The following is a 27968-nucleotide window of genomic DNA, read 5'->3' as shown; positions in this document are numbered from 1 at the left end:
CCGGCCGGCCGCCCCGCGCCTCTGCCGCGTCCCCGCGCCCCGAGCAGCCGGGCCCGACGGCAGTGCGACAGCCGGGTCGGGAAGGCAGGGCCGGGCGGGCGCCGCCTGCGGAGAGGCCGGGGGCCGGCCTGCGTGGGGCAGCGCGGAGGCGGCGGCGGCGGCGGCGGCGACTCCGGCCCGGGCCGGACAGCGCAGGACCATGGCCGAGGCAGCCCCGGCTCCGGTAAGGGCGGCCCGCGGGCCGAGCGCAGTGAGCCTGAGAGGGTCGGGGCGCCTCGGGCTCTGCGATCGGACTCGAGGGAAGGGAGGAGGGCGGGGAGCCCGGCCTGTCAGGCGCGGGGCCCCGGAGCGGGGCGCAGCCCGGACGGCCGAGCACAGACACCCCCCGGGGTCCCGCCGGCAGGGGAGGGGCCTGGGGGGGACCCCGACGCCGAGAGCGGGTCTGGGACAGCTCGCCCTCCCCCATCGTTGGGTCCCTGCGCCTGGGTGTGAGGCCCCGGCTCGCCCATCTCGTTTGGAGGTTTCCAGCGGAGAGAGCCTCTTACACCAATGAAAGAGGAATGAGTGAAGCGATCCTCGCCTGGTGCCAGCCCCGCTCCTGCCTGCCGGACGGGGGGCAGTGGGGTTGACTTGGTTTGGGGTTTTCATCAGCCATTCTCCAGCCCTGGGAGCCGACCCCACAGTCACCCTCACTGCCGCCTCCGTGAGCCTCGCGCAGCCACAGATGCCGTGGTGACGGCAACACTTAGGTGTGTTGAAGGAGCGCCGGAGGACAGGGATCCCCAGTGCCCAGCCCGTGACGATGCCGGACACGCAGGAGGCCCTCCGTCGGGATTGCAGAGTGAACGACTGGTGCAGGTTCCGAGGGCGGGATTACCTTCTGCGTGTTTTATTCATTACGCGGATGTTTACTGCAGGCCTGCCGCGTGCCAAGCCCGCTCCGGCAGTTGCTAAGCCTGCAGAGCTGACCGAGACAGTCGCTGCACACAAGAGCCGTGCAGAACCAGCAGGGACTAGTCAAGTAACAGGACCGGAAACGATGCCTTGGATTTGCCAGCTAAGAAGCCTCTGCTCACGCCAAGGAGAGTCATTGTAGTGGATCAGGAGCCAGACCGGCCTACAGAGTAGTGACCCGAAAGTGAGAGGGGGGGGAAGAGGAGGAAAAAGGAAGAAGCAGCAGCATTGGGGTGGGGGATCGAGCAGAGGGACTGTCATCTGTGCCCTCAGACCTATTTTTCCCTTTTGGATCTTGTTTTTCAATATGGTAGAGATGATCATGTGTCTATATGCCAGCCCTGTCCAATAGAAACATAATAGAAGCCACATATATAACCTTAAATTTTCTAGCAGTCACGTTTTATTTTATTTTATTTTATTTATTTACTTACTTATTTTTGCCCAGTGGCCTGCTGAGCCCTTGGCAGTGAAAGCGCGGAGTCCTAACCACTGGATGTTAGGGAATTCCCAGTAGTCACATTTTAGAAGTAAAGAGAAATAGCTGAAATGTACTTTAATGATATGTTCTGTTTAACCCAAGGCTTACAAAATATTTCAGTGTGTAATTAGTATTAAGAAATTATCGATGAAGTTTTACATTTTCTCCCCATACTCAGTCTTCAAAATCTGGTGTGTATTTTTTACTCAACGGCGCATCTCAATGGAAATAAATGCATCTCAAGTGTTCAGTAGCCACATGTGGCTACCATATTGAACAGTGCAGGTCAGTCCCATGGAGAAGACCCAGGAGAGATTGAAACATTGACCATAAACAAGAGAAAAGATCCGTGTACCTAAAACTGTGGAAGGAGGTGGCATTCAGAGCATAAAGTGGAGAGATTAGTTTTAAACAGGATGAACCTTTTTCCTGAGGGAAGGAAAGAAGAAAGCATGGACTAAGCTACTGATGCGTTTGAAGTGGGAAGGAGTGTGAAGAAAACGAAGAGAAAGAGGAGAACGTTGAGAGAGTTGAGGTCTAATAGTTCGAACCCTCTTCTCAAAGTAGGAGGCCGCGTCATCGCCTGAGAGTGAGGGGCCCACAGCGGACAGGGGTCTTCCTGCCCAGCCTGCGCCCCCTGAAGCAGCAACAGCAGCATCACCTTGTTTTCAGTGCAAACTCCCGGTTTTCCTCCCAGACCTACTGAATCAAGAGTCTTGCATTTTAGCAGGACCTCCAGATGACGCTGACGCCCATTAGTTTGAGAGGCGCTGTACTAAAAGCTGGACAGGGCCAGGGGCTTGTAGTGGCCACTCTGTGGCATGGGAAGAGGAGCATGGGGGCACAGGGCAGTGCTGAGTCCCTGCTGAGCTTAGAGACCACGGGTGTGTGGTGACACCAGTTTACCCGGTTGTGTGACGTCATTTCGTAGGGCTTACCAGCCTGCTTCCAGGAACAGAGAATGAGAACAACTGAACTGATTCAAAGCTGGAGGTTAGCCGAGCAGGTGAGGCAGAAAGGCAGACGAGTGAGGGGGTTGAAGTTAGCTGAAATGATCAGCCAAGGAAGAGAGCAAAGCCCGGAGCAGGCCAGTAAACCGGGAGCAAATGGAACGGTCAAGGGTTCAGTGGGATTGCAGAGCAGGTGAAAGGAGAAAAAGGTAGTGGGAGAGCTGCAGAGACCGGAGGTTGTGGCCAAAGAGCCGGTTGTTGAACTCGTAGAGTCAGAAGGCTTTGCAGAGGTCATCCTCATCCAACCTCCCACTTGTAGGAGTTTCATTTTCTATACACTCTTTGTTCCAGGGTATGTTCAGTGAGGGGGCAGCCTGTTATGTTCTTGGAAAGATCTAGTTCAGAACGTATTTATATAGGCCAGAGTTTACGTTCCTGAAAATTTCATGTTGGTTCTAGTTCTGCCCTCTGGAGTAACACAGTATAGGAGTAAACAAGTCTGTCCTGCCTTCTGTTTTATAACCCTCAAATATTTGAAAATAGCTGTCATGCTTTCTCCACACTCAACATTCTCAGCTTATTCAACTACTACTGAATGATATGGTTGTGGCTTGTCAGCAGGGTGATGGATGGGGCCAGAGCCTAAGTCAATAAATAAGGGGTTTATCAGAAGGGCACTGAGCTCACTGAAACCTGGAAAGATCCTGATGCCCTTAGAGCTTTTCCAGAGACAGAGGATGCAGCAGCAACCTGGCCTCTGGGTGATTGGCTCTGTGCCAGGCTGCTTCTTGATCCAGTTTCACCTGTTCACTGTCTTACCTACTCCATCCTTCAACCACCAAAGCAATTCTCTTGGCTTTTTATGTCAATGAGCTCCATAAAGATGAGGCTTATGCAGGCACTACTAAAACTATATTTAGATTAATCTCTGCTGGCCACTTAAGCAGCACTTATCTCATTTTAGTTCGGATTAGGGCTCCTTCTAACACTCAGTGTCTCGTCTCCTCTCTCCACTGCACACAGACTTCTGAATGGGACTCCGAATGCCTTACATCCCTGCAGGCGCTTCCTCTTCCCACACCCCCAGCAGCAAATGAAGCACACCTGCAGACTGCGGCCATCTCCTTGTGGACAGTAGTGGCGGCCGTGCAGGCTATCGAGAGAAAGGTGGAGGTCCACAGCCGGCGACTCCTGCACTTGGAAGGACGGACAGGGACGGCCGAGAAGAAGCTGGCCAGCTGTGAAAAGACAGTGGCTGATCTCGGGAACCAGCTGGAGGGCAAGTGGGCGGTGCTGGGGACCCTGCTGCAGGAGTACGGGCTGCTGCAGAGGCGTCTGGAGAACTTGGAGAACCTTCTGAGGAACAGGAACTTCTGGATCCTGCGGCTGCCCCCTGGTATTAAAGGAGATATCCCAAAGGTAATACCTCCACTTCTGCGTGCAGAGTGCTACCACTAGACCTTAGACTATTAGCAAGGGGTAGTCTTGGTCAATCAGTTTGGCTGAAGGAACCAAGAAGTTGTTTTGTGTTTTATCTATTTTGGAAGCATTCCATGTTCAATTTAGTGATCATGTGAAGTGTCAAACTTCAGATTGGAAAAGTCTTCCCAATCCAGAGTTGGCTATCCGGCAGATGGATTTTTTTCTCTTTTGCTTTCTCCTGCCCATTATCCCCAAGTCACTTTTTTCTTTATTAACCTGCCTGCTACAGTCTTGGTTGGAAACAAAAGTAAATATTATTTAAATCAGTCAATTTGAATTTGTTGGAAATTCTGGTAAAAAAAAAAGAGGACAGAGGAAGGGATGTGGAGTTAAGTGGTTAATATAAGGTTTGGGGCTGTCTGTGGGTCTAGGGTCCACATGGGTCCTGTCCTGCAGCATCCTTTCCAGAGTGCGCCACAGTGCTAGGGCCCGGCCCTTCTGAAGGGAATAGTCCCTAAAACAACAGGAAATAAACATCATTCTTGAGCTATGGAAGACAGCCTTGAGGCAGCTAGTTTCCAAACATGCCCGTTTATTTATTCGTTTATTCAACAAATATTTCTTGAACACTTACTATTTGCTTGATATCTACTTCCTGAAGGCACAGCAGTGAACAATTCTTGTAAGCTCCCCTGGAGCTTAAATTTTAGAGGGAAAGATAAAATAAACAAACAAAATAAATCCATTTAAGTACTTTGATAAAAATAAAAGTGCTATCTGGTGATTTATTTTTTAGATTGGATGTCACAGAAGGTCTCATAAAGTAGCTAATTTTTAGGCTGAGACTAAATGACAGGAAGGAACCTACTGGGAGAAGATCTGAGGAAGAGCTTTCCAGGTGTAAAGAATACCTGGTGCAATGTCCCAAAGGCACAAACAAACTTGAAACACTGAGGGGAAGGAAAAAGACCAGTTGGCTGGTGTGCAGTGAATAAGTGGAGCTAGAGAAGCAGGGGGGCAGCTCATTTAGGGCAGTGTTTTTCAGTCCTAGCTGTACAGGAATCACCTGGGGGGGCTTTTAAAATTTTGATGGGCATCACATCTAGAGGTTCGGACTTAACAGGTTCAGGATGGGGCCTAATCATTAATCTTAAAACTCCATAGTTCAAAAAGAGTCATGTACCAAAATGTTCATTGCAGCTCTATTTACAACAGCCAGGACATGGAAGCAACCTAAGTGTCCATCATCGGATGAATGGATAAAGATGTGGCACATATATACAATGGAATATTACTCAGCCATAAAAAGAAATGAAATTGAGTTATTTGTAGTGAGGTGGATGGAGTTAGAGTCTGTCATACAGAGTGAAGTAAGTCAGAAAGAGAAAAACAAATACAATATGCTAACACATATATATGGAATCTAAGGGAAAAAAAAAAAGGGTCATGAAGAACATAGTGGTAAGACGGGAATAAAGACACAGACCTACTAGAGAATGGACTTGAGGATATGGGGAGGGGGAAGGGTAAGCTGTGACAAAGTGAGAGAGTGGCATGGACGTATATCCACTACCAAACGTAAAATAGATAGCTAGTGGGAAGCAACCGCATAGCACAGGGAGATCAGCTCGGTGCTTTGCGACCACCTAGAGGGGTGGGATAGCGAGGGTGGGAGGGAGGGAGATGCAAGAGGGAAGAGATATGGGAACATATGTATATGTATAACTGATTCACTTTGTTATAAAGCAGAAACTAACACACCATTGTAAAGCAATTATACTCCAATAAAGATGTTAAAAAAAAAACTCCATAGATAATTCTAATATGCAACTACGGTTGTGAACCACGGACATAGGGCATTGGAGACTGAGGTAAGGAATGTGGACTTTATCTTGGGTGTAATGGGAAGATTGGGGGATTTTTTAGCAGAGGAGTTATATCTGGTCTGTATTTTGAAAGAATCTCTTTGGCCGCTCTGGGCCGAATGGGTCTTGGGGGTAAGAACAGAAGCAGGGAGAAAACAATAAGGCAACTGTAATAGTAGGAGGGCCGAGAGTGGCTTGAGTGAGGGTGGCAGCAGTGGAGATGGAGATAAGTGGACAGATTCAGGCTGTTTTGATGGTAAAATTGACGTTAGGACTTACTAATGGGAATTAGGGAAGGAGGAATTAAGAACAATAGCTGTAAATTAACTGTGATAATTTACTGAGCACTTACTGTTGTAAGTGCTTTAATTACTTTCATAAGACTCCTAACTTGCCCAAGATCATGCAGTCAGTAAATATAAATAATGGAGTTGTACTGTGACCCAGCTGGCTCCAGAGCGTATGCTCTTAACCACCGGCTCTTAGACTTTTGAAGGACCGGATGGATGGTGTTGGCATTTACAGAGGTGGGGATGCTTCAGGGTGGGAAGGAATTAGTTCTCCTTTGGCAGCATTGGTTTGAGATGGCTGGGATATGTTCAGGAGAGATGTTAAGTGATCTTTGAAGCTCAAAGGTGAGAAATATTTGGAAATCATTGACGTACAGATTGTATTGTAAGTCATGAGGCCGGAGGTGATTACTTCGGGCGAGAATGTGGAGAAGCAGCAGAAAGATTCCAAGGACCAAGCGCCATGGGTGGGAGTGGTGGCCAGTGAGTGTGTGGGTCACAGGGTCAAGGGACAGTGGTCATGTGGGTTAATGTGTTACTGAGAGGGCTAGAAAGGTGAGGACGGTGAATACAACTTGGCGACACAGCCTCGCTGGGGACCTCGCAAGAGTTGTCTTAGTGCAGTGGCGGGGATAGCAGACTGGGTGCAGCAGGCTGAAGAGTGAACGGGAAGAGAGGCGATGGAGGCTCCTTTAAGACTTGCAGGGGAGGGGAGCAGAGGTGAGCAGGAGGCCGGAGGGGTCAGAGTCAGCATCTTAGAGAGAACCTTCCCCACAGTGTGTTTTGTTTGTGTATCTGGAGCGCCTCCAGAGGTTTTTTTGGGTAATTTTAACTTAGTATTTGCCATAAAGTTACTTACTGTCTTACCTGGATGAATGGATAACATTTAAACTGTCCATCTTAAACTCCAAAGTCATGTATAAAATAATGTGATTTCTCTCAAAGATTTCTTCATGAAATTGAAATATATCGAAGATTTACTAGATTGAAACATGGGCCACAAAGAAATTTTGTGTCCTTGATTTGTTGAAAATGCTCTTATTCTGCCCTTACTTTTGAATGCCAAATTCAAAATAATTTTCCCTCAAAATTTTTTTCTTAATTTTAATTTTTTAAATTGTGGTAAAACATATATGACATAAAATTTACCATTTTGGGGGGGAGGGGAAAAAAGAAAAAATATTTACCATTTTAACCATTTTAAGTGTACAGTTCAGTGGCATTAAGTACATTCATATTGTTATGCAACTATCACCACCAACCATCTTCAGAACTTCTTCATTTTGCAAAACTTTAATGCTGCACCTATATAACCCCCCCCATTCCCCCCTCCCCCAGCCCCTGGCAACCCCACTTCTGCTTTCTGTCTCTGTGAATCTGTCTGCTCTAGGTCCTCATCTAGGTAGGGTCATACAGTATGACATCTGTCCCCGTATGACTGGCTTATTTCACTGAGCATGACCTCTCCCAGGTTCATCCATGTTGGAGCAGGTGTCAGAATTTCCTTTTTAAGACTGAATAATATTCCATTTCTCTCACAGTTTTAAAGGCATTGGTCCTTTGTCTCATAACATCAAATGCCATTGATGAAAAGTTTAATAACAAATCAATTCTCGTTTGTTTGTAAGAAATCTCTTTTTTTTTTTTTTCCTCTCTGGAAGATTTTATCTTCTATTTGTACTTTGTTTTTCTAAAATTTGTTGAGGATGTGTCTGGGTGTAGGTCTTTTAAAATTTTTGTTGGGCACTCGGTGTGACCTTTCAGTCAGAAGACTGATACGCTTTCCACTCTGGAAAATTTTCTTCTGTGAGTCTATTTTTATAATTTTTCATTTCCCCCTTTCACATTTTTTTCTGTTCTCTTTCTGGAATTACTGTTTGACAGATGATGGATTATTGTCTTTGTGTCTTTAACTTTTCCTTCATATTTTTCACCTTTTAAACTAGAGTTCTGTGACGTTTCCTTCCAGCCTTTCTTTTATTTTAACAAGTATATATTTAATTTTCCAGAATATTTATTTTCTCCTTTTTTAAAGCAGCCTGAATTTTTTTTTTAATGGATGCAGTATCTACTTGAGTGTCTCTGAGAATATGTATTAGAGCTTTTTTTTTTTTTTTTAATTCTCTAGGATTGTTTGTAGTGTGTGTTCATCTTGATGCTGTTAGTTTTACTTTTTCAATATCGAATAATCCTTGGTTGTTTGTAGGTTAATTAAGAGGTTAATTTGAGGAAGCTGGTGTATTTTCTCTGCCACCATGTAAGTCTGTTTAACCAAAGGATCTTTCCTTTGCAGGAGAGGCTCTCTCCATAGGTGCCCGATATAGGTGGGCTTCACTTTAAGGTGCTGTGCAAGGAGCAAACAGGCAGTGCGGGGGCCACCCAGAGGCCAGGAGTAAGGTGGTACTCTAAGTTGTCAGCACCGCACTGGGACCGGGTGCTGTCTCCAGGCAGGTTTTTTTGTTTTTTAAAAATATTTATTTATTTTTGGCTGCGTTGGGTCTTCATTGCTGCGCACGGGCTTTCTCTAGTTGTGGCGAGTGGGGGCAAATCTTCGTTGCGGTGCGCGGGCTTCTCATTGCGGTGGCTTCTCTTGTTGCGGAGCATGGGTTCTAGGCCTGCGGGCTTCAGTAGCTGTGGCTCTCGGGCTCAGTAGTTGTGGCTCGCGGGCTCTAGAGCGCAGGCTCAGTAGTTGTGGCGCACGGGCTTAGTTGCTCTGCGGCATGTGGGATCTTCCCGGACCAGGGCTCGAACCCGTATTCCCTGCATTGGCAGGCGGATTCCTAACCACTGTGCCACCACGGAAGCCCTCCAGGTGGGTTTTTTAATTTCTTTAGAGTTGAGGTCTGGGTTTCAGCTTTGGGGTAAATGCTGCTTTACCAGGGCTGATGAGGACAAGGCAGGGGGGCCCCGCTATTCCAAAGATAGACCTCCAGACTGCAGTTTATAACCAGTAACCCCTACTCAGCATCTCTGCCAGCTTTGAGCTTGGAATTCTCTGGATTCGTCACTGCAGTCCTTTCCTGTGTGTTGTCAGAGATGCAGCTTCCTCGTACCTTAGGCCCCAGCACAGGCGCATCCTCTAGGTCTCAGTGAGAAACTCATCAGAAATTCTGATCTAGTGACGGCCTCTCCTTCTCATTCTTGGTACTGTTATTTAATCCCTCCTGATCTTATTTACTGTCATTTCAATGGAACTCTGGGTGGAAAGGGAAGTACATGTGTGTTTAGTTCACAATCTTGAACCAGAAGCCCATCTCAATCCTTTATTTTTGTCATTATTTTATCACATGTGTTTCTGTTGTAAGCTATCACAAATCTTTTCTGTAGTGAGATTAGACAAAAAATTAACTATTGAGCATCTACATTTGCCTCAGTTGGTTTTAGATGCTGAGCAGGATATAAAATGAGTAATTTATGGTTCTAGCTCCTAAGGAACAAAATTTATGGTTGGGGAAAAAAAGATGACACAAATGAAGCAATTAGAGAGAAATTAATTGCCTCATAGAATTGTATAGACCTTTGTATTTTAAAGGATATGTTAAGTTTATGAAGATGAGTATCTTTTTATTGAATTTTTTAATTTGGGGAAAAAAGTATATGTATATATATTAGTTACCCAGAGTCTTTCTTGCTCTTGGATATTTCTTTTCCCGTAGCATCCTGTTTTTATTTTATGGGTTTAATATCTCTCGAATCTTTATGGGATTACTAATTAAGGTTTTTAAAAAAATTCTGTTGCCTAGGTATTTCTATTTTTTCCACAGTTATTTTTTTCCCTCCTTTTATTTTAGTCTTTCTTGATCATGTGGCAGGATTTCTCTAAATGGTCACTGATACTTAGAAATAAGCTCATATTTAAGAATAAAACTGTTGAAAGCTCTCAGGCAGGAAAAGGAAGAGCTAGCCATTATGATGATGGCAGAAGGAGAAGAGCTTTACACTAGGGGATAGTGCCCATACTTGGTGCCTTAATTCCCCAGGCAACTCTTGTATTTCTTTCCAGAGAAACATATCCATTTGCCTGTGGATAAGCTCCTAGCTTTAGACAGAATTGTGCTGGAAGGTGGGAGGATTCTGTTCTGTATATGACCATTTCCTTCATGAAACCTTGACTCCAACAAGGCAGAATCCATAATTGTTCTCTGAATGCACTCTCCATTGTCCCATGCTTAAATGTTTTTCCCATTCACATTAGGCCTGTTTATAACCTACCTGTCTTTTAGGACTGGCCAAAGTTCCGTCTTTTCTAGACTCATCCCAACCCCATTATAGCTCTGTTTCCAAAATTTCTTGTCCATGTCATTAATTTGAATATAGTCATATGCTCCTTTTAGGCAGAAACGATATATTTATAATCTTGGTGCTTAGGATAAGCCTTGTACTTGATGGATATTCACAATATGTAGAGTTCTGTGAATTAAATCCTGCTTTGCATTTGTACCTACCTCTATGAGTGACTGTTTACACTCTCCTAGAACTCATAGCCCTAAAGTTTATCACAGTGAAAACACTGTCAACTCTTGGAGGTTAGATCTGTGTCTTAAATATTGCCTGTATCCTTTCAGCATCTCACATAGGTTTTTTGTAACTAGTAGGCATTTAGTAGAGATTTATTGAATGGTTAAATTGCAGTGAGAGAAACTAACCCCAGTGTTGTAATTTCAGGTGCCTGTGACATTTGATGACATCTCCATCTACTTTTCCACTCCAGAGTGGGAAAAATTAGAAGAATGGCAAAAGGAACTTTACAAGAATATCATGAAGGGCAACTACGAGTCCCTCATTTCCATGGGTGAGGCTAAGTTGGCACCTTTTGAATGAGGTGACAGCAGCTCCAAGAAGTCTCAGAATGGTCCCTTTTCCTCCAGTGTCCTCATTTTCACTCTGTCCTCACACTTCTGGTTCCAAGCGAAAGATTTCCAGTTCACGCTTGCTAAATAGGAAATCATGATCTCTCCTTCTGCCAAATCATGGGGCAGAGAATGAAGTTCAAGGTTATGGGTTATGGGTGTGCCAGCTGCAGTGGTTTCCATGGTATCCTTCACTTTGAAAGGGCCTTGCCTCTCCTCCTCGAGGCACACTCACTCTTACTCCATGGAAGTAGCAGGCCGTGCCCAAGTAGCACATGTGCCTTTCCCACACCTCACCTCTCCTCTTACCTGTTTCCTAATAGATACCGTCCATAGTTGGAGGTGAATGGGTGGGGGGAGGTGATCTAGACTCTAAAAGAAATTCCCTGGGCCTGTGGACCTCACAGCCTTCAGTTCAGCTTTTATGGCCATTAGTTGTCATCCTCATTTATCACTTTGTCATACCCTCTTTCCCATTTTCCTCTCCTAGATTATGCCATGAATCAACCTGATGTCTTATCTCAGATTCAGCCAGAAGGGGACCATAATACAGAGGACCAGGCAGGGCCAGAGGGAAGTGAGATTCCCACAGATCCCAGTGAAGGTGAGTGAGAGAAGAGAGTATCCACTCCTTGTCTCCCTTTCCTGGTCAGAGATGATGGCTCAGAACTAAGGTAAGCAGGGCTTGGGGCTTCTAGAGCCTCTCAGTCCTAAAGCAAGTAGACTGCAAATGGGTCATCAGGCATTTAAATAGAGCTTAGAGATAACCTTGTCCAGGGCCTTCGCTCATCCGTACCACACACCTAAGGGCTATTGAGGGAATGTGTGCCCAGCTGTTCAGAAGTGCTAAGGGGCTGGGAGTCTGCCTGGTCCCTCGGGGACGCACTTAACTGGCAGACCCTGATGGCATCCACCTGGGCAAAGTGGATTTTGCCCAGTTTGGGAGCCAGCTATCATTAGTTAACTCTCCCTGGTTTTTTTGGTTGGCAGCTCCTTGATATTGTGTGGGAAAGACTGCTAGTCAAAGTCCAGTATTATTTCTCTCAAGTCCCACCTCTGTTATCAGAAAAATCTCATGCAATTTTTGTTCTTTGATAGATAGAAAGCTCACAGAAAATTCATCCTCCAGACATCTCTATTAGATGAACTTCTCTGACAACCCACCCCCGCCCCATACACTGTTATTTTTTCTAACATTTTATTATGAAAATTTTCAAACAATCAGAACATTTGAAATAATTTTACAATGAACACCTAGATACCTATCACCTAGATTCTATCACTAACACTTTACTGTACTTCCCTGTTACATATATATCCATCCCTGCATCCCTCTATCCCCGCATCAATACATCTTATTTTTCATGTATTTCAAAATCAGTACAGATATCAATACATTTCCCCCTAATTAGTTCAGCATGAATATCATTTACCTAGAGTTCAATATCTGTTTATATTTTTTCTTTTGATGTAAATTTTTCTTTTTAATTTTATTTATTTATTTATGGCTGCGTTGGGTCTTCGTTGCTGTGTGCGGGCTTCCTCTAGTTGCGGCGAGTGGGGGCTACTCTACATCAGGGTGCGCGGGCTTCTCATTGCAGTGGCTTCTCTTGTTGTGGAGCACGGGCTCTGGGTACGTGGGGTTCAGTAGTTGAGGCTCGCAGGCTCTAGAGCGCAGGCTCAGTAGTTGTGGCACACGGGCTTAGTTGCTTCGCGGCATGTGGGATCTTCCCGGACCAGGGCTCGAACCCGTGTCCCCTGCATTGGCAGGCAGATTTTTAACTACTGTGCCACCAGGAAAGTCCCATTCTCTGAGTTTTGAGGAACGTATATATCTGCTACCCACTATTTTTAAGAATGTGTAGGTGATTGTATTTAGGCAGTGTAACAGGTTGAATTTTATTTATCTCTATATCATGGATATAAATAATGAGTCTAAAATCATATCACAAATAAAGATGGGTTATTTGATTGCAGAAAAATTCATTATTGGAAATGGCTCCTTGGTCACCTTTGTTAGTTACATGACATAGTCCTCAGTGAGAAAAAATGAGTGTATCATTTTATTGTTTAGGGATGAATGGAAAAGGTATAAATAATTTGGTTTTGAGATTATATATGAAAGTTTGATTTAGCTTCCATCTTGTCAATTTATTTTTACCTTGGTTTTTAAGACTCTATTTGTGGGGGACTTCCCTGGAGGTCCAGTGGTTGAGACTTTGCCTTCCAGTGCAGGGGTGTGGGTTAGATCCCTGGTTGAGGAGCTGAGATCCCACATATCTCAGGGCCAAAAAACCAAAACATAAAACAGAAGCAATATTGTAACAATTTCAATAAAGACTTTAAAAGTGGTCCACATCAAAAAAAAAAATCTTAAAAAGAAAAGACTCTATTTGTGGGTAGTTACCCTTTATACTTTAATACATTTTTATTTAGAATTAACAGTGTAAGCATTGCATTTATTTAGTACTCTGGTTTTATTCTTTAGAGTTTTAGCTTGCATTGGTGATTACCAACCTAGATATTTACCAGAACTTGAGGATAGAAGTCATATAATTTGGACTGATCAATATATAGCCTTTAAAAAATTCATATGTTTCTAACCTTTAGAACCCTTAAGATTTTCCTCCTTTTAGGTTTAATTATATTTTAATGCCTTTTTATTCGTTTAATTCAGTTGTTTTCTTTTGGTTGCTCAAATTGTCAACAAGTGAGAGGACTTTTAAACTATCTCCTGTGTCTCCTGTGTCCTTCTAGTACTGCCTCAGTACTCGTTTTCTTAAAAAAATATGTTCCAGGCTGTGTTGGGATTTCCAAGACTTCTCCTAGGCCCAGTAATTTGCTGGGAGGACACACAGGACCCGGCATATAGTCACGCTCAGGGCTGAGATTTATTACAGTGAAAGGACACAAAGCAAAATCAGCAAAGGTTAAAGGCACTCAGGGCAAAGTCTGGAGGGAACCAGGGGCCAGCTTCCAGAGTCCCCTTTCAGTAGAGTCTCATAGGACACACTTAATTCCTCCAGCGATGAGTTGTGACAACATGTGCAGTGTGTTGTCTCCCAGAGAAGCTCTCTGGGGACTCAGCACCCAAGGCTGGTCACGTAGGCACCCTCTGTCTGGCATGTACCAAGATTCCAGACTCCCAGAAGGAAAGTGGATGTTCAACATAAACCACACTGTTTGTACAAACAGCTTAGGCCCAGTGAGGCACTCAACATATAGGAAAGTTTGATATCAGCTTAGAGGGCTATTTGCCAGCCAAGCACCAACCTTGCAAGCAGGCCTTCTAGGATAGGCAGTCTCAGGCCTGCTGTGTTAACAGGAGCCTATTTTAGATTTTCCTTCTCCTAACACATTGAAAAAGTCCTGTTTCCTTTCTGTGGAGAATAGTATTAACTGTCTGGTCATCAAGGTGCATAACAGACTGTCCACACGGATGCCAGGTAGATACTAATGCTGGGCCACTTTAGTGACAGAACTAATAAAGTATTTTTTTCGTAGATTATTCTTCACTTTAACCATTTATATCATTTTTAACATCTTGTTATTATAAAAAAAGGAATCAAAACTTTTCATTTTTGAGCAAGCAGCTTCTCTTTTCTTTAACATCATCACGTTTGTTTAATTTTTTTTTTTTTTTGGCTGTGCTGTGGGGCATGCAGGATCTTAGTTCCCTGACCAGGGATTGATCCTGGGCCCCCAGCAGTGGAAGCTTGGAGTCCTAACCACTGGACCCCCAGGGAATTTCCCATCTTTGTTTAATTTTAATACACCTTGTAATTTTTATTAGACCAGTGTGTTTACATTAAAATTTTGATGTACTTTTAGAAACAATTTTCTAAAATTATGTTTGGATTTATCCATATTTCTTATAAAATAACACCCATAATTTATTATTGTATTCCATTTTAGAGCTTTAGGAAGAACTATGCATTGTAATTAAATAAAAATATGCATAGGTAGACTAGATTTGGGGATAGCAATAGTGCCATGTGGCACCCCCTCTTTTTTATGTCCAGATATCTTAGAATTAATTTTATGCTCTGTCTCCATCACCATCATCTGAATCTGATGAAGGAAAAGAGAAATTATTATTCCTCCTAGGGAACAGTCATTGATGTCTAGTATCTTAGATAAAACTGCTTACAATGAGTACAAAATAGTAGTGAATGGGAGAATACAGAAAAATATAAACCTGAGATTTCTGAAATTCTTCTTTAACTCTATTACTAGGGCCAAAATACAGACCAGCTCTGTGTGTGTGTGGCCATTATTTGGTTGCTGATAGTTTTAATACTGAACTCCAATATTTTAGAATTCTTTGGAGAAAAGCCTTAACTAAGAAGTTCAGATGGAATAATTACCAAAAGCCCATTATCTAGCCCTTCTTCTAGTTTGGAAGCCATGGACTAGAGCCAAGATTCTAGAATGACCCATAAGTAAAATAAATTCATTCTCAAACCTTGTAGTCCTGAGGAGACTTCTTTGATCATCATTGTTTTGGGTGCATCACCCTTATCTCCTTTATCACTGTTCACTCCAATCCAGCAAGGCCACCTTTTCCTAAACAAAATCAGCGACTAAGGCACATCCAAATATGATAATCCTTTTATTTTATTTTAGCCTATTTGCAAACAAGAATTATCCTGGAAATAAAACTTAGAGGTTTTAACTTATTACACAAATACTCAATATATTCACCTGCTATGTTACAGTTCCATACCTATTTCACAAAAGGTGCAAAAAAAGTTTTTATATCTTTACCAATGGTAGTTTCATGTGTCAAGTATTTTTATTGTCTGCTTAAGAATTCAAATCTCAGCACCAGTTTTTGTTTTAACTGAAGTATAGTTGATTTACAATGTTGTGCCAGTCTCTGCTGCACAGCAAAGTGACTCAGTTATACACATACAAACATTCTTTTTATATATTCTTTTCCATTAGGTTTATCATAGGATATTGAATATAGTTCCCTGTGCTATACAGTAGGACCTTGTTGTTTATCCATTCTAAATGTAATAGTTTGCATCTACCAACCCCAAACTCCCACTCTCCCCCTTCCCCTCCCCTCCCCCTCCCCTTCCCCTCCCCTCCCCCTCCCCTCCCCCTCTCCCTCCCCTCCCCTCCCTCTTCCCCCTCCCTCCTCCCCCCTCCCCCTCCCCCCTCCCCCCTCCCTCCTCCCCCCTCCCCCCTCCCTCCTCCCCACCCCCCCCTTGTCAACCACAAGTCTGTTCTCTATGTCTGAGTCTGTTTCTGTTTTCTAGGTAGGTTCATTTGTGCCATATTTTAGATTCCACATATAAGTGATATCATATGGTATTTATCTTTCTCTTTCTGACTTATTCTACTTAGCATGATAATTTCTGGTTGCATACATGTTGCTGCAAATCTCAGCACCAGTTTTTTTTTGTTCTTTTAATTTTATTTGTTTATTTATTGGCTGCATTGAGTCTTCGTTGCTGCGCGTGGGCTTTTCTCTAGTTGCAGTGAGTGGGGGCTACTGTTCATTGCGGTGAGCAGGCTTCTCATTGCGGTGGCTTCTCTTGTTGTGGAGCATGGACTCTAGACGTACGGGCTTCAGTAGTTGTGGCGCGTGGGCTTCAGTAGTTGTGGTGCGTGGGCTTCAGTAGTTGTGGCTCGCGGGCTCTAGAGCACAGGCTCAGTAGTTGTGGCGCACAGGCTTAGTTGCTCCGTGGCATGTGGGATCTTCCCGGACCAGGGCTCGAACCCGTGTTCCCTGCATTGGCAGGTGGATTCTTAACCACTGCGCCACCAGGGAAGTCCCTCAGCACTTGTTTTAATTCACTTAGTTCATAATACCTTTGTATACATCCCAGAACCTCAAGGTTCCAGCTCCTTTTCAGACAGCCTGGGGCCTTACCTGTTTAAAACATACGCACACACACACATACAATAAGATTTCCTCATAGTTAAAATAACATTCAACCAGTGTAGATATTAAAATTTTATACTTTCTTGGGATCAGCCTTTCTATTTGAACTACCCCTCAAACCTAAAACCTCAGCATTTATCGACTTCCTCTTACCTGATCACCATTTTCAGTTTTTCTGTCTTCTCTGGCTTTCTCCAAAGCCTGCTGCTTGCAGGAACCAATGATTTTACTTTCATTTGTGTCTCTTTAAGTATCCACTGTTGGGATTCCTCAGGCCTGTGCAGATGTACTCTGAGTGCTATTGTGGTGACTGGGCCAGTAGTTGCCCTACTGTCACCAGGCAGGTGACTGCATGAGGCCACCTTAGTATTCCAGTACTCCTGCTCCTTTTATTTCACTTCCAAAAGGTCCTCAGTTATACACTCCCACCACTCCCACCAAATGTAGTAGACACAACCATATTACATGCATTCAGTGACAACAGTGCTAAGACCCAATTATTTGATAAAATAAATGTTTACTTAGTTTTACTGATCTAGTTAGTTAAATGACCAGAGGAACTTTAGCATCATTATTCAAAAAGAAGGGTTACCTTCCTGGGGTTCCCCAAGTTCAGTGAAGACATACTGAGCCAGTGTGTAATAACAATAGCCACTCGCATTTCTGTAGAACTGGCTTGTTCTTTTAGTCCTCCATAGCTTTTATGGTTGGCTGCTGACTAATATTGTAACAAAAGATTGGAAAGAATCCAAATGCCTATCAGTAGGAGACTCTTGAATAAACAATGGTACAGCTACAAAAAGGAATGAGAAGAATCTCTGTATACTGCTACAGACAGATGTCCAGAATATATTGTTAAGTAAAAAATGAAGGTACAGAACAGTTCGTATAGTATACCTCATAAAGAGGGAAAATACAAAGATGTATATATGTTTGCTTATATTTTTCCAAGAAACAATGGAAGATTAAAACAAAAACCAATGAGAATGGCTGCCTATATAGGGAGGGAGAGATTAGAGATGGAAGCTAGACCTCTCTGAATGTACCTTATTTTATAGTTTTGATTTTGGAGCTTTGTAAATATTTTACATAAAAATATAAAATAAAAATCAAACACATACTGAAATAACTAAACTGTATACCACAAAAAAATCTTAAATTGAGTCCATATTTTTGTTAATAATATTGGTATTATTTTGAAATGTACATTCAGATAAAGCAAAGATTATGTAGTGTCATTAGGAATCAAGATTCTCAGGATAAGAGAGAAAAGATACAAGCATAAAATCAAAGGATTTAACTAAAACCCTGTAATCTTAAATATGAATCATAAGTATTAATATAAACTCATGACACTTTCCTTTTTCTAAAAGGTATGTATTTTATGCTTTGTCCATTGGAAAGACCTAGAAGCAGTGACCACCTATTAGCAGTTAGCGTCCTGATCATCCAGATTGTTGTCTCTAAATTCCGTTTCTCGGAGAGATTATTGATTGTGTGCTTGGAGCCGGAAATGTACAAGATGAACCTGGTCTAGTTTGTCATACCAGAAATAAAGGAAACTAGATGTTTGATGATGTGAAAAGATATAGAACTGACCTGAAGGGGCTCCCGCTGGCCAATAAAGGGACAATTTGAGCGTTAAAAAGAATAATGACTTGAACTTATTTACAAAATGGAAATAGACTCACGGACAAACTTAAGGTTACCAAAGGGGATAGCGGGGGGAGAGGAGGAGGAGATAAATTAGGAGTTTGGGATTAACATATACACACTACTATATATAAAATAGATAAACAACAAGGACCTACTGTATAGCACAGGGAACTATATTCAGTAATAACTATAATGGAAAACAATCTGAAAATATATACATATATATGTATAACTGAATCACTTTGCTGTACACCTGAAACGAACACAACATTGTAAATTAATACTTCAATTTAAAAAATGGTTAAAAAAAATAATGACTGCAATGGATTGAAACTCATCCAGTGTATAGTATTCTATGAGTTCATAATGATAAACTAAAGAAAAAAGTCAAAACCACTTGAATCACATTTGGAGGTTCTAGAGCACTAACTCATTATTCAGAAAATTGACTAATGAAGCAATTAAGCATTTTAAAAGTCTCATATTTTTGATGAATAGACAGTTCATCCTTTGGATGTCTGTTAAAAGATCCACTTCCTTACACTCAGTCTCTCACTGCCTGTTTATATATGTGTGTGTTTATAAAGTCTTGGACAAAAAAAGATAAGGTTGGATTATGGTTAATACACTTCAGCCTTGTAGCTCAAAGTAGGAAGTTGGAAAGACAAACTGCCACATGTGCAAAAACCTGTATTTTTCCGTCTGTCTGCATAACCTGACAGTATTTTGGGCCTTAGTCTTGTCCAACCTCTTATTTCTCCTTTGGGTGTGACTTTAGATTTCAGTGGTCTCTAACTGATTTGAAAGGCATTGAGCAAAACACTGAGTTCTAAAAAAAAAACAAAAAACAAAACACTGAGTTCTGTTCATTTGCTAGGAATAAAACCATAACCTTTGTACAAGGCTTTTTTCATAAATAATATAGAGAGCTTGAATTTACTCTCTGGACCCTGTCAGCGTGCCAGCTTGTCCTTTTAGGCCAAAAAAGGCTATATAGACCTCGGCTGGAATAGCAAGCACAGCTGTTTCTGTACTGACCAAATGAGGCATGTTATGTGCAAAGCCTTTAGAGGCTGTTCTTTTTTTCTTTCCAAAAGAATCCCCAAGGCCTGAGGGACTTGCAAATACTATTCTCCCCACTCCCAGTGTTCAGGAAACAATAACCTATATCATTAATAAGCAGAAGTAATATGATCTCTTGGAAAGAACCCAGAATTGGGAACCTGAAAAATGTTCCTGAGCAGTCAGATCTGTGCTTAAACCTAACTTTGTAATTCTGGAAGTGTATTTTTTTTTTTAAAGGATCAATTTTATTTATTTATTTTTGGTTGTGTTGGGTCTTCGTTGCTGTGCATGGGCTTTCTCTAGTTGCATCGAGCGGGGGCTACTCTTCGTTGCGGCACGCAGGCTTCTCATCGTGATGGCTTTTCTTGTTGTGGAGCACGGGCTGTAGGTGTGCGGGCTTCAGTAGTTGCGGCACATGGGCTCAGTAGTTGTGGTTCGTGGGCTCTAGAGCGCAGGCTCAGTAGTTGTGGCGCACGGGCTTAGTTGCTGCGCGGCATGTGGGATCTTCCCAGACCAGGGATGGAACCCATGTCCCCTGCATTGGCAGGTGGATTCTTAACCACTGCACCACCAGAGAAGTCCCTGTATTTGTTTTCAAATTAACATTTTTTTTTAAAGTTTTCGGTTCATCTTTTTTTTTTTTTTTTTGGCGTATTTTAAAGCAAATCTTTGATAATATAGCTTTTCACTGTAAACACTTCCTTACTGGCAATTTACTTAACCTCTGAGGGCCCCCCCTACTTAAATGGAGAAAATATTCCCTGCTTCATTATTTCATAAAAAAGCTGTGTGAGAAAAAGGTGAAAATACTTTGAAAGTAAGTGTGCTAATGAAATGAAAGGTACTATTGAATCTAGATTATTTCAGAGTGTCATCTCTAATATAAAAATTTTGATTTGTTTTGAAATGGGCTCACTGAAAATAGTGAATCAACGTGAGTCTATCATGTAAAGATTCATAAATTTGGTTGCATTTTGAACTGGTTCTCTAGATGTTATATGCATTTTTTAAAAGGCTAGTTTCATTTTGTTGTTATAGTTAATTAGAGATAAATATTTGGGCAAAATGTAATATTCAGCAAACCAACATGATTATTTCCACTTTCTGAGTCAAGCCCTGAAGGCCATTCTCTTCCCCCACAAACAGAGCCTGGCATTTCAACATCGGATATTCTGTCTTGGATTAAACAAGAGGAAGAGACCCAGGTCGGCACCCCACAGGAGCCCAAGGAGAGTGACATGTGCAAAAGCACCTATGCCGGTGAGTACTGAGCCGCCCAGACCCGGCTTATGCCAGGACCACTGAGAAGAAACGGCAGAGGAAGTGGGGTTGTGGACGCAAGGAAGTGGGTGAGGAATGAGGAAAAGGGGAAAAAAAAGCATGTTCAAGTAAGTTAGAAATGAAACAGAAATCAAACCAAGATACATTTTTAAGTGAGAAAACATACTCTTAAGTGTAAAGACAGATTAGAAGAAAAAGAAGTGCATACAGATGGACCAGAAGGTTGAGGATGGGGAAGGACAGGACATGTGAAGAGCACGCAGAAGGGACAGAACAGAGCTAGGGGGTGGGAGAGGCAACCAGTGCAGACAGCAGGGTCTTGGGAGAGGCGCAAATGGGAATGTTAATGAAGAGCTCTCCCTCAGGAAGAACAGTGACATGAGAAGAAACACGCGTCTTCTAAGACATTTAGCACCATCTGTATTTTGCCATCTGAACCAGAAGAGAATCTCAAGGTCAGAAGAGACATGATCGTTTATGCAACTTAATGCAACCTGTTTATCTTCTATGCTCTGTGCTTAGACCCTGGGGGGGAAAAAAAAAAAAAAGACAGTTTCTGCTCTTCAAGAAGTTTATATTGGGGCCACACATATCAGTACCAGGCATGCCTATTATTAAATGTCAAGGGTGAGTGGGATGGATGACTTATATACAAGAAATAAGAAGTTCGGAGAACATCACATCAGTTTTAGTTTGGGTATTTAGATAAGGCCTAAAGAAGGAGGCGAAGGGACTTCCCTGGCGGTCCAGTGATGAGGACTCTGTGCTTCTACTGCAGGGGGCTTGGGTTCCATCCCTGGTTGGGGAACTAAGATCCCCGCAAGCCAGGATGTGAAGCTAGAATTGGCCTTAGAAAATTGGTCCTATGTGGTTGGGTATAATCTGGGAAGATGGGAAGAGAGGAGATGCATTCTACAAAAGGGAGGGCAGAATGATCAAAGACGTATGAGCAGAAATGTGTACTTTATTTTCCAGGAAAGTGAAGAGATAGCTAACTATAGTGAAGGACTTACCTGGCAGAATACAAAGGAACAGGATTAGATAAATACATGATTTTAGGCCTAATCACAATAGGCAACAGAGAACATTTCAGAGCTTGTGAGCAGAGGTGAAACATAATGAAAGTAATGCTGGGGAGATTGATGCCAGGGTTTTTCCTGTCCAAACGGGGAGCGCTGGAGAGGTTCAGTAGTAAATTCTCTGATGATTGGCCTCAGGGACTACAGACACCCTGGTTATTATCTCAGCCCTCCACTGCCTTCCTTATCTGGGCCAATGAGGAGCTCAGAGCAGCCTGTCAGAGCTGGGCAGGGACACAGGAGAGTTGCTGGGACACCTGTTGTTGACAGGTGTGACTCTGAGTCCTTTCTTTCAGACGAAGAGCTTGTCATCAAAGCTGAAGGCCTTGCCAGAGCCTCCCTGTGCCCCGAGGTGCCCGTCACCTTCTCTTCTCCACCGGCAGCAGCAGCTAAGGATACGTTTCCAGACGTGGCCTTCAAAAGCCCGCAGTCTGCGCCCATGGCGCCGTTTGGACGTCCAGCCACCGACCTGGCCGAAGCCTCTGAGGGACAAGTGACTTTCACTCAGCTGGGCAGCTACCCCCTCCCGCCTCCGGCCGGGGAGCAGGTGTTCTCGTGCCACCACTGCGGCAAGAGCCTCAGCCAAGACATGCTGCTGACCCACCGGTGCGGCCCCGCGGGGGAGCGCCCGGCCCCCTGCGCCCAGTGCCCCAGGCACTTCCCCCCGCACGCCGACCGCGGCCCCCAGCCGCCCGCCGGCGAGACACCACCCACCTGCCCGCACTGCGCCAGGACTTTCACTCACCCGTCCAGACTCACCTACCACCTTCGGGTCCACAACAGCACCGAGCGCCCCTTCCCCTGCCCCGACTGCCCCAAGCGCTTCGCCGACCAGGCACGCCTGGCCAGCCACCGGCGAGCCCACGCCAGCGAGCGGCCCTTCCGCTGCGCGCAGTGCGGCCGGAGCTTCAGCCTGAAGATCAGCCTGCTGCTGCACCAGCGGGGCCACGCGCAGGAGCGGCCCTTCTCCTGCCCTCAGTGTGGCATCGACTTCAACGGCCACTCGGCCCTGATCCGCCACCAGATGATCCACACGGGCGAGCGGCCGTACCCCTGCCCTGACTGCAGCAAGAGCTTCATGCGCAAGGAGCACCTGCTCAACCACCGGCGGCTGCACACGGGCGAGCGGCCCTTCAGCTGCGCGCACTGCGGCAAGAGCTTCATCCGCAAGCACCACCTCATGAAGCACCAGCGCATCCACACGGGCGAGCGGCCCTACCCCTGCGCCGAGTGCGGCAGGAGCTTCCGCTACAAGCAGACGCTCAAGGACCACCTGCGCTCGGGCCACGGTGGCGGCTGTGGTGGGCATAGTGACCCCTCTGGACAGCCGCCGGACCCCCCGGGCCCCCTCCTAACTGGGCTCGAAACCGCTGGCCTGGGCGTTAACACCGAAGGTCTAGAGGCCAATCAGTGGTATGGGGAAGGGACTGGAGGTGGGGTTCAGTAAATCTCTCTCATTTCAGGGTTAGCCGTGCTGGCAGCGGGGCAAGAGGCAAGCCCAGAAGCCCCTGCACCCCGCTAACCCGGTGGTAATGCCTGCCTGGCACGTCAGTGAATTTGGGGTCCTGTGCACTTGACTAGAGCCGTGCTTGAGTTTCGGAACTTCACAAGAGCAGCACATTGTGAAACCCAGGAAGACCCAGAAGAGAGCCCAGCTTCCCCATCTTTTCAAAAACATCACCTAAGCAGAAGTTATAAGAACGTTGCAGAGAGGTTGAAAAGCAAGATTCGGCCTCTGGTGGTCCATCACTAGGTAGAGTCAGGTGCGTGGAAGAGCCTCCAAGGCTTGAAGCCCATTCTGCGGCAGAGAATGTTTAACTGAGCCTTTCATCACCTCCTTGATGGTAGGATGGTTGCTAGAAGAAAGTGCCCAAGCCTGGGCACCACTCCTGTTCCTCCCAGACAGTGGCTCCAGTTGGCTCACATGCTTGGGTACTGTCTCTCCTGAAATGATGACTCAAGACTGCCTTCCTAGGTCTCCTAGATTAATTCTTCTAATATATTTTGTTTAATACTGGATGAGCAAAAAATCTGACTTTAAAAGCTTCTTAAGGAGAACAGTTCTTTCACTAGCTTAATTTGAAGCATTCAGGCTCTTACTGCCATTTAAACTGCTAGAAACTTTTGCCGGGGTCCTGGTTAAAAATTTGGGAGCAGGATTCTCAGCCCCAGCTTTAAAAGCTAGAGATCCCCGAGAAGTGACAGAACAGCCTAGATTTTGTGCCTGAACCCTGCTTCTTAGAGTCACTTATGTCATATTCTTCCTTTTTGTTTCCAAGCAAGTAAGCTGGCTTTTCCATTCCCGGTGTCTGATATTCTGACGATCATCAGCAGAAAAGGTCACAGCACTTTCCAGAAGCATTACAGAGTTTTGGAAGGTGCCAATGGACTCTCACCTTTCACTTCCTCAGTAGTGAGATGATAGTTACAATGCCACTTTCTTGAGCCAGCAGAGTGTCTGTTCACCCCCCCGGCGATGGGCAGATTGAGGGACTTCGTAGGCCCCTGAGAGCTAAGCACCAGGTGTGGATGAGGACAGCCTCTTCCTGCTGGCTTTGCTTCTGGGGACCTTGGCTACCGTGTGTTCTTTTGTCAGGGTCGGTCAGTCAGTCACCTGGGAGCATCTGAGCCTGGTCCCATTCCCAAGTGGCTTTGCAGTTGGGCCAGTTTCCCTTTACAGATCTCAGATTTTCATCTGCAAAATGAGGCTGGTGAAAGGAAAAAAAGTGAACCTTTAGAATTAAAAAAAAAAAAATTTTGTACATTCCTTCTCCTGCCAAAATCCTGTCTCTATCTCTGGCTTTTATCCAGGCAAAGCAAAATAAGACAGCAAAATCAAAGCAGCGACATTCTTGCTGAAACTTGACTGAAATCAGTTTGATTTGTTGTTTTACTCTTGCTTGGAGACTGAGGTAGAAGACAGAGAATGCAGAAGTCCTAAGTCTTGGGCAGAAAAGTTGTTTGTACCTGTACTCTCCTGTTTCCCCTGAATCTTCCTGAGATGGCTGTGACAGGGTCTGCGAGTATTTAGACAAGACACTTTCTTGATGAAATGATAAGGGAAGGACCCATTTTTTCCCTTATCACTCAGCCCAAACCTCACCCTTCCTAGTTATGTGTAACTACACTAGGAAAAAAGTGTCACCCCAGCTAGCTTTGCTCCTGGGAATGCTCTGTCTGAACATGCTGCTCTTTAGGATAATCACATTTATAGAACATCTGTGACATTCTTAACACCAAGCATCATGGGAGGCCTAAGAAATGTGTATGAGACCTATTCCACGGTCATAACTTATAGTCTAAAGGCAAGGGTATGGGACAAACCAAGAGGGATGATAAACAGAACCCTGGCATATGGGATTAAGAGTTTTCTAGCTAGAATCTGGACCCATACCATGGAAAATTGGGGGGTTCTGGGGATCCCAAAACCAGGGTTCCAGCTTTACTGGTGACCCACTAGGAACTTGAGTGTGAGATCCAGCTCTGGCTGCATCCTGATCTTCCTAATGAAAAGGAAGAAGAGTCAGATCTTTATGTGGTGAGGTCCCTTTTCTGAACAGATGGATTTGAGCATTCGCCAGGGTTTGCTGGAGAAGGCACTCCTACACTAGGTGTGATGATGGATGAGATAACATGGAAATTCTTTTTTACTCAAAGGTTTACTGAGGACACAGAGCTTATTAATGAAAGAGACCTGTGGATTAAAATGCTGCAGATAGGTCCCACAGTCCCTTTTGCAAGGAACTGTAGCCAGCAGGGACCCACACTTTGGCAAGAAGTGAACAGAGTTCAAATACCAGTGAGGCAAGAGCCGTGAAGCTGAATGAAAGGGAATGGGCAGCATCATGCCAGAAAGATGGAAGTAGATGTTATCCAATCCTCAGCCCTAGAACAAACTAGGGGTTCAGCTACTGTACTTTCTGGTCTCCTTTCCCTCCACCAGTCCTCTACCAGGTAGAACTCCAGGCCAGCTCTAAATTCGAGTTTGTTTGCTTAAGATTCAAAAGTGGATAAGTAAAATAGACCAGTGGAAAATATAAGTCCAACAGAGAGGTTCCAGTGTGTGGAGAAACGTGGTCCATCAAGGGCTCCTGAGACAAACCATACACTTAACAGTAACTGAGGATTGGTCTTCCTGACCAGACACAGTGGGAAAGAGGAAAACCTAGAAATGTGCTCTTCATCAGTCTGCCCGCTGGGCTGGGAAGTCTGTACTATCACATAAATAGGCACCATCTCCTTGGAGTGGATCCAGCTGTTGACTGTAACCAGAGTCACTCTTTGCTTACTAGATTTTTCATTATCACCGTAAGATGAACCTCTGGCTTAGCCACAGATGTGAACATAAATGGAGTTGATTGTCCAGAAAGTGAAAGAAGACTCTGATCTTTTCTGCTGGATATTTGTTACTGGAACACCATGACTGGGCTCTAGCTACTTTACATAACTTCCCAGCAGTGCTTTACATAACTTCCCTCATCATTGGTAATAGTCTGCGGACTTTCTGTTGGGGGACTCTGCTGGGCTTCTTTTTGGAGCATTTTTAAATATTTGGGTGTCCATGCCTATCTCAACCAGGACCAGACCTTATGGCTTACTAGGGAGTAACAAATGTTCACTGTCTCAGTCGGCAACAGTCTTGTTGATAAAAGAGGGCCCGAGTTCCTTTATCTGTTCTTTCTGAATGGGATGGAGAACCCAAACTTCTGCTCAGATTTCCTCTTGAGGAGGGGCAGGGCATGCTGTCCCATAGCCACATCCCACATTGTAGCTTCTTAGACAGTAAAAAGCATCCTCCTCAGCTGTCTGGGGGCTGCTGAGGAACGATGAGGAAAAGCAAGTCTCCCCAAAAGGTTCTCACAGACCGGGGACTCTGTTATCATCAGAGATATGTTCTTTCTGTGTGCTCGGTGGACACCTTTGACCCTGTTCCCTTCACTCGACAAAGGAAGCAGTCTTCTCGCAGGGTTTTACGCAGAGGACATTCTTTGACTTGGGAAGTGTCAGGCTCTTACAAGCAAAAGATCCTCAAGTTAGGGCAAATTGGTGGGAGATGGGAGTAGGGAGTGCTTGGGTCTTGTAAGGACACGTCATGTGGGTTAGTACAGCTTAATGGCTTAAAGCAGGGACTAGATTCAGACCTAGATTCAAGTCCTGACATCATAAGAAGTAACATAACTTATATTATTTAGCCATCCTGAGCCTAGTTTCCTTATCTGTAAAATAGAATGTCTCGGAGGTGTCAGGGTTTGGGGGCAACCTGTGAAAGTGCTTAGCACAGAGCCTGGCACACAGAGGTGTCAGGGGGCAGCCGTCAGGAAAGGTGCAGGCCCAACCAGAGAGGGGAAAGTGCAGAGAACTGAGGTCGCTCTGCAAAAGCACGTGATTGCTTGATGACGTAGCTTTTGCCTTCCATCTTTTGCTTCCATTTAGCCTGTTCGTTTACTCTGTCTTTTCTGTATCTCCTGGCTCCCAACAGTTTGTGTGTGCCATGACACCAGGTGGTTCTGATTCTCTTGACTTTTCTTAGTTCACATTCTAACATGTGGGATCTGGCCCAGCTCCTCTTTCTATACCAGGCCACAGAAGTCTCCATCCAACCCTTGGACTAGCTGCCCTTGGGTTACATGCTCATCTTGGTTCAGTCAGCTGTAGTCAGGAGGGAAGGTCCCAGATCCCAGGATCTGTGGGCCTGGTAGACTGACTTGGGAATGGGCCAACGGTGGCACAGTGGGGCATTTCTAGTACTGCGAGGAGAGGAGAGACTCTCTTTCACCTGTATCAGGCTTCCTTGAAAGGCTTCTACTTCATCAGCACATCCAAGACCAGAGCTCATGGCCCCTGCATAAAGGACATGGAAGGTGCTGTTTCTGTATCTTGCAAAAGAAGTGATTTGTTACTTTCTAGGGTGTTATTCCTCCTTTCTATCCCAGCTCCACTTTCTTTTTAAATATGTAACTCTGGCCGTAATTCTATTTATACACACATACACAATGACTTCTGTCAGTTTGGTCAAACTGCCTCTTCAAAACAAAACATAATTCCACCCCTTAAGACCAACCGCCCACTGAAGAATGCAGAGAGATACAGTCAAATCAGAGAGGCCTCAAAAGTACTGCGCTGCAATGCTCTTAAAATTGCCAGGTTACATTTCAAATAAAATATTTGGTAAAACCTCA

The 27968-nt window shown here is 44.5% G+C and overlaps 1 protein-coding gene across 1 annotated transcript; it reads left to right on the top strand.

Moving 5' to 3' along the window:
- On the top strand, positions 1–27968 carry ZNF398 (zinc finger protein 398). Its single transcript, XM_059933133.1, has 6 exons — positions 1–223; positions 3409–3804; positions 10628–10754; positions 11303–11416; positions 20576–20689; positions 22086–27968. Exons 1-6 carry the CDS (start codon positions 200–202, stop codon positions 23234–23236), a joined length of 1926 nt encoding a protein of 641 aa, XP_059789116.1. The 5' UTR covers positions 1–199; the 3' UTR covers positions 23237–27968.

Source organism: Balaenoptera ricei, chromosome 9 (genome assembly GCF_028023285.1).
Source record: "Balaenoptera ricei isolate mBalRic1 chromosome 9, mBalRic1.hap2, whole genome shotgun sequence".
NCBI lineage: Eukaryota > Metazoa > Chordata > Mammalia > Artiodactyla > Balaenopteridae > Balaenoptera > Balaenoptera ricei.
Note: the sequence above shows the minus strand (reverse complement) of the source record. Positions and strands in the feature narration are given on the sequence as shown.

Bases quoted from the DNA above. Each gene is read 5' to 3' on its own strand.
- ZNF398 (XM_059933133.1), top strand. From the start codon at position 200: ATGGCCGAGGCAGCCCCGGCTCCG. The intron at 224-3,408 runs GTAAGGGCGGCC...CACTGCACACAG, and splicing joins CCGAGGCAGCCCCGGCTCCG to ACTTCTGAATGGGACTCCGA. The intron at 20,690-22,085 runs GTGAGTACTGAG...CCTTTCTTTCAG, and splicing joins GTGCAAAAGCACCTATGCCG to ACGAAGAGCTTGTCATCAAA.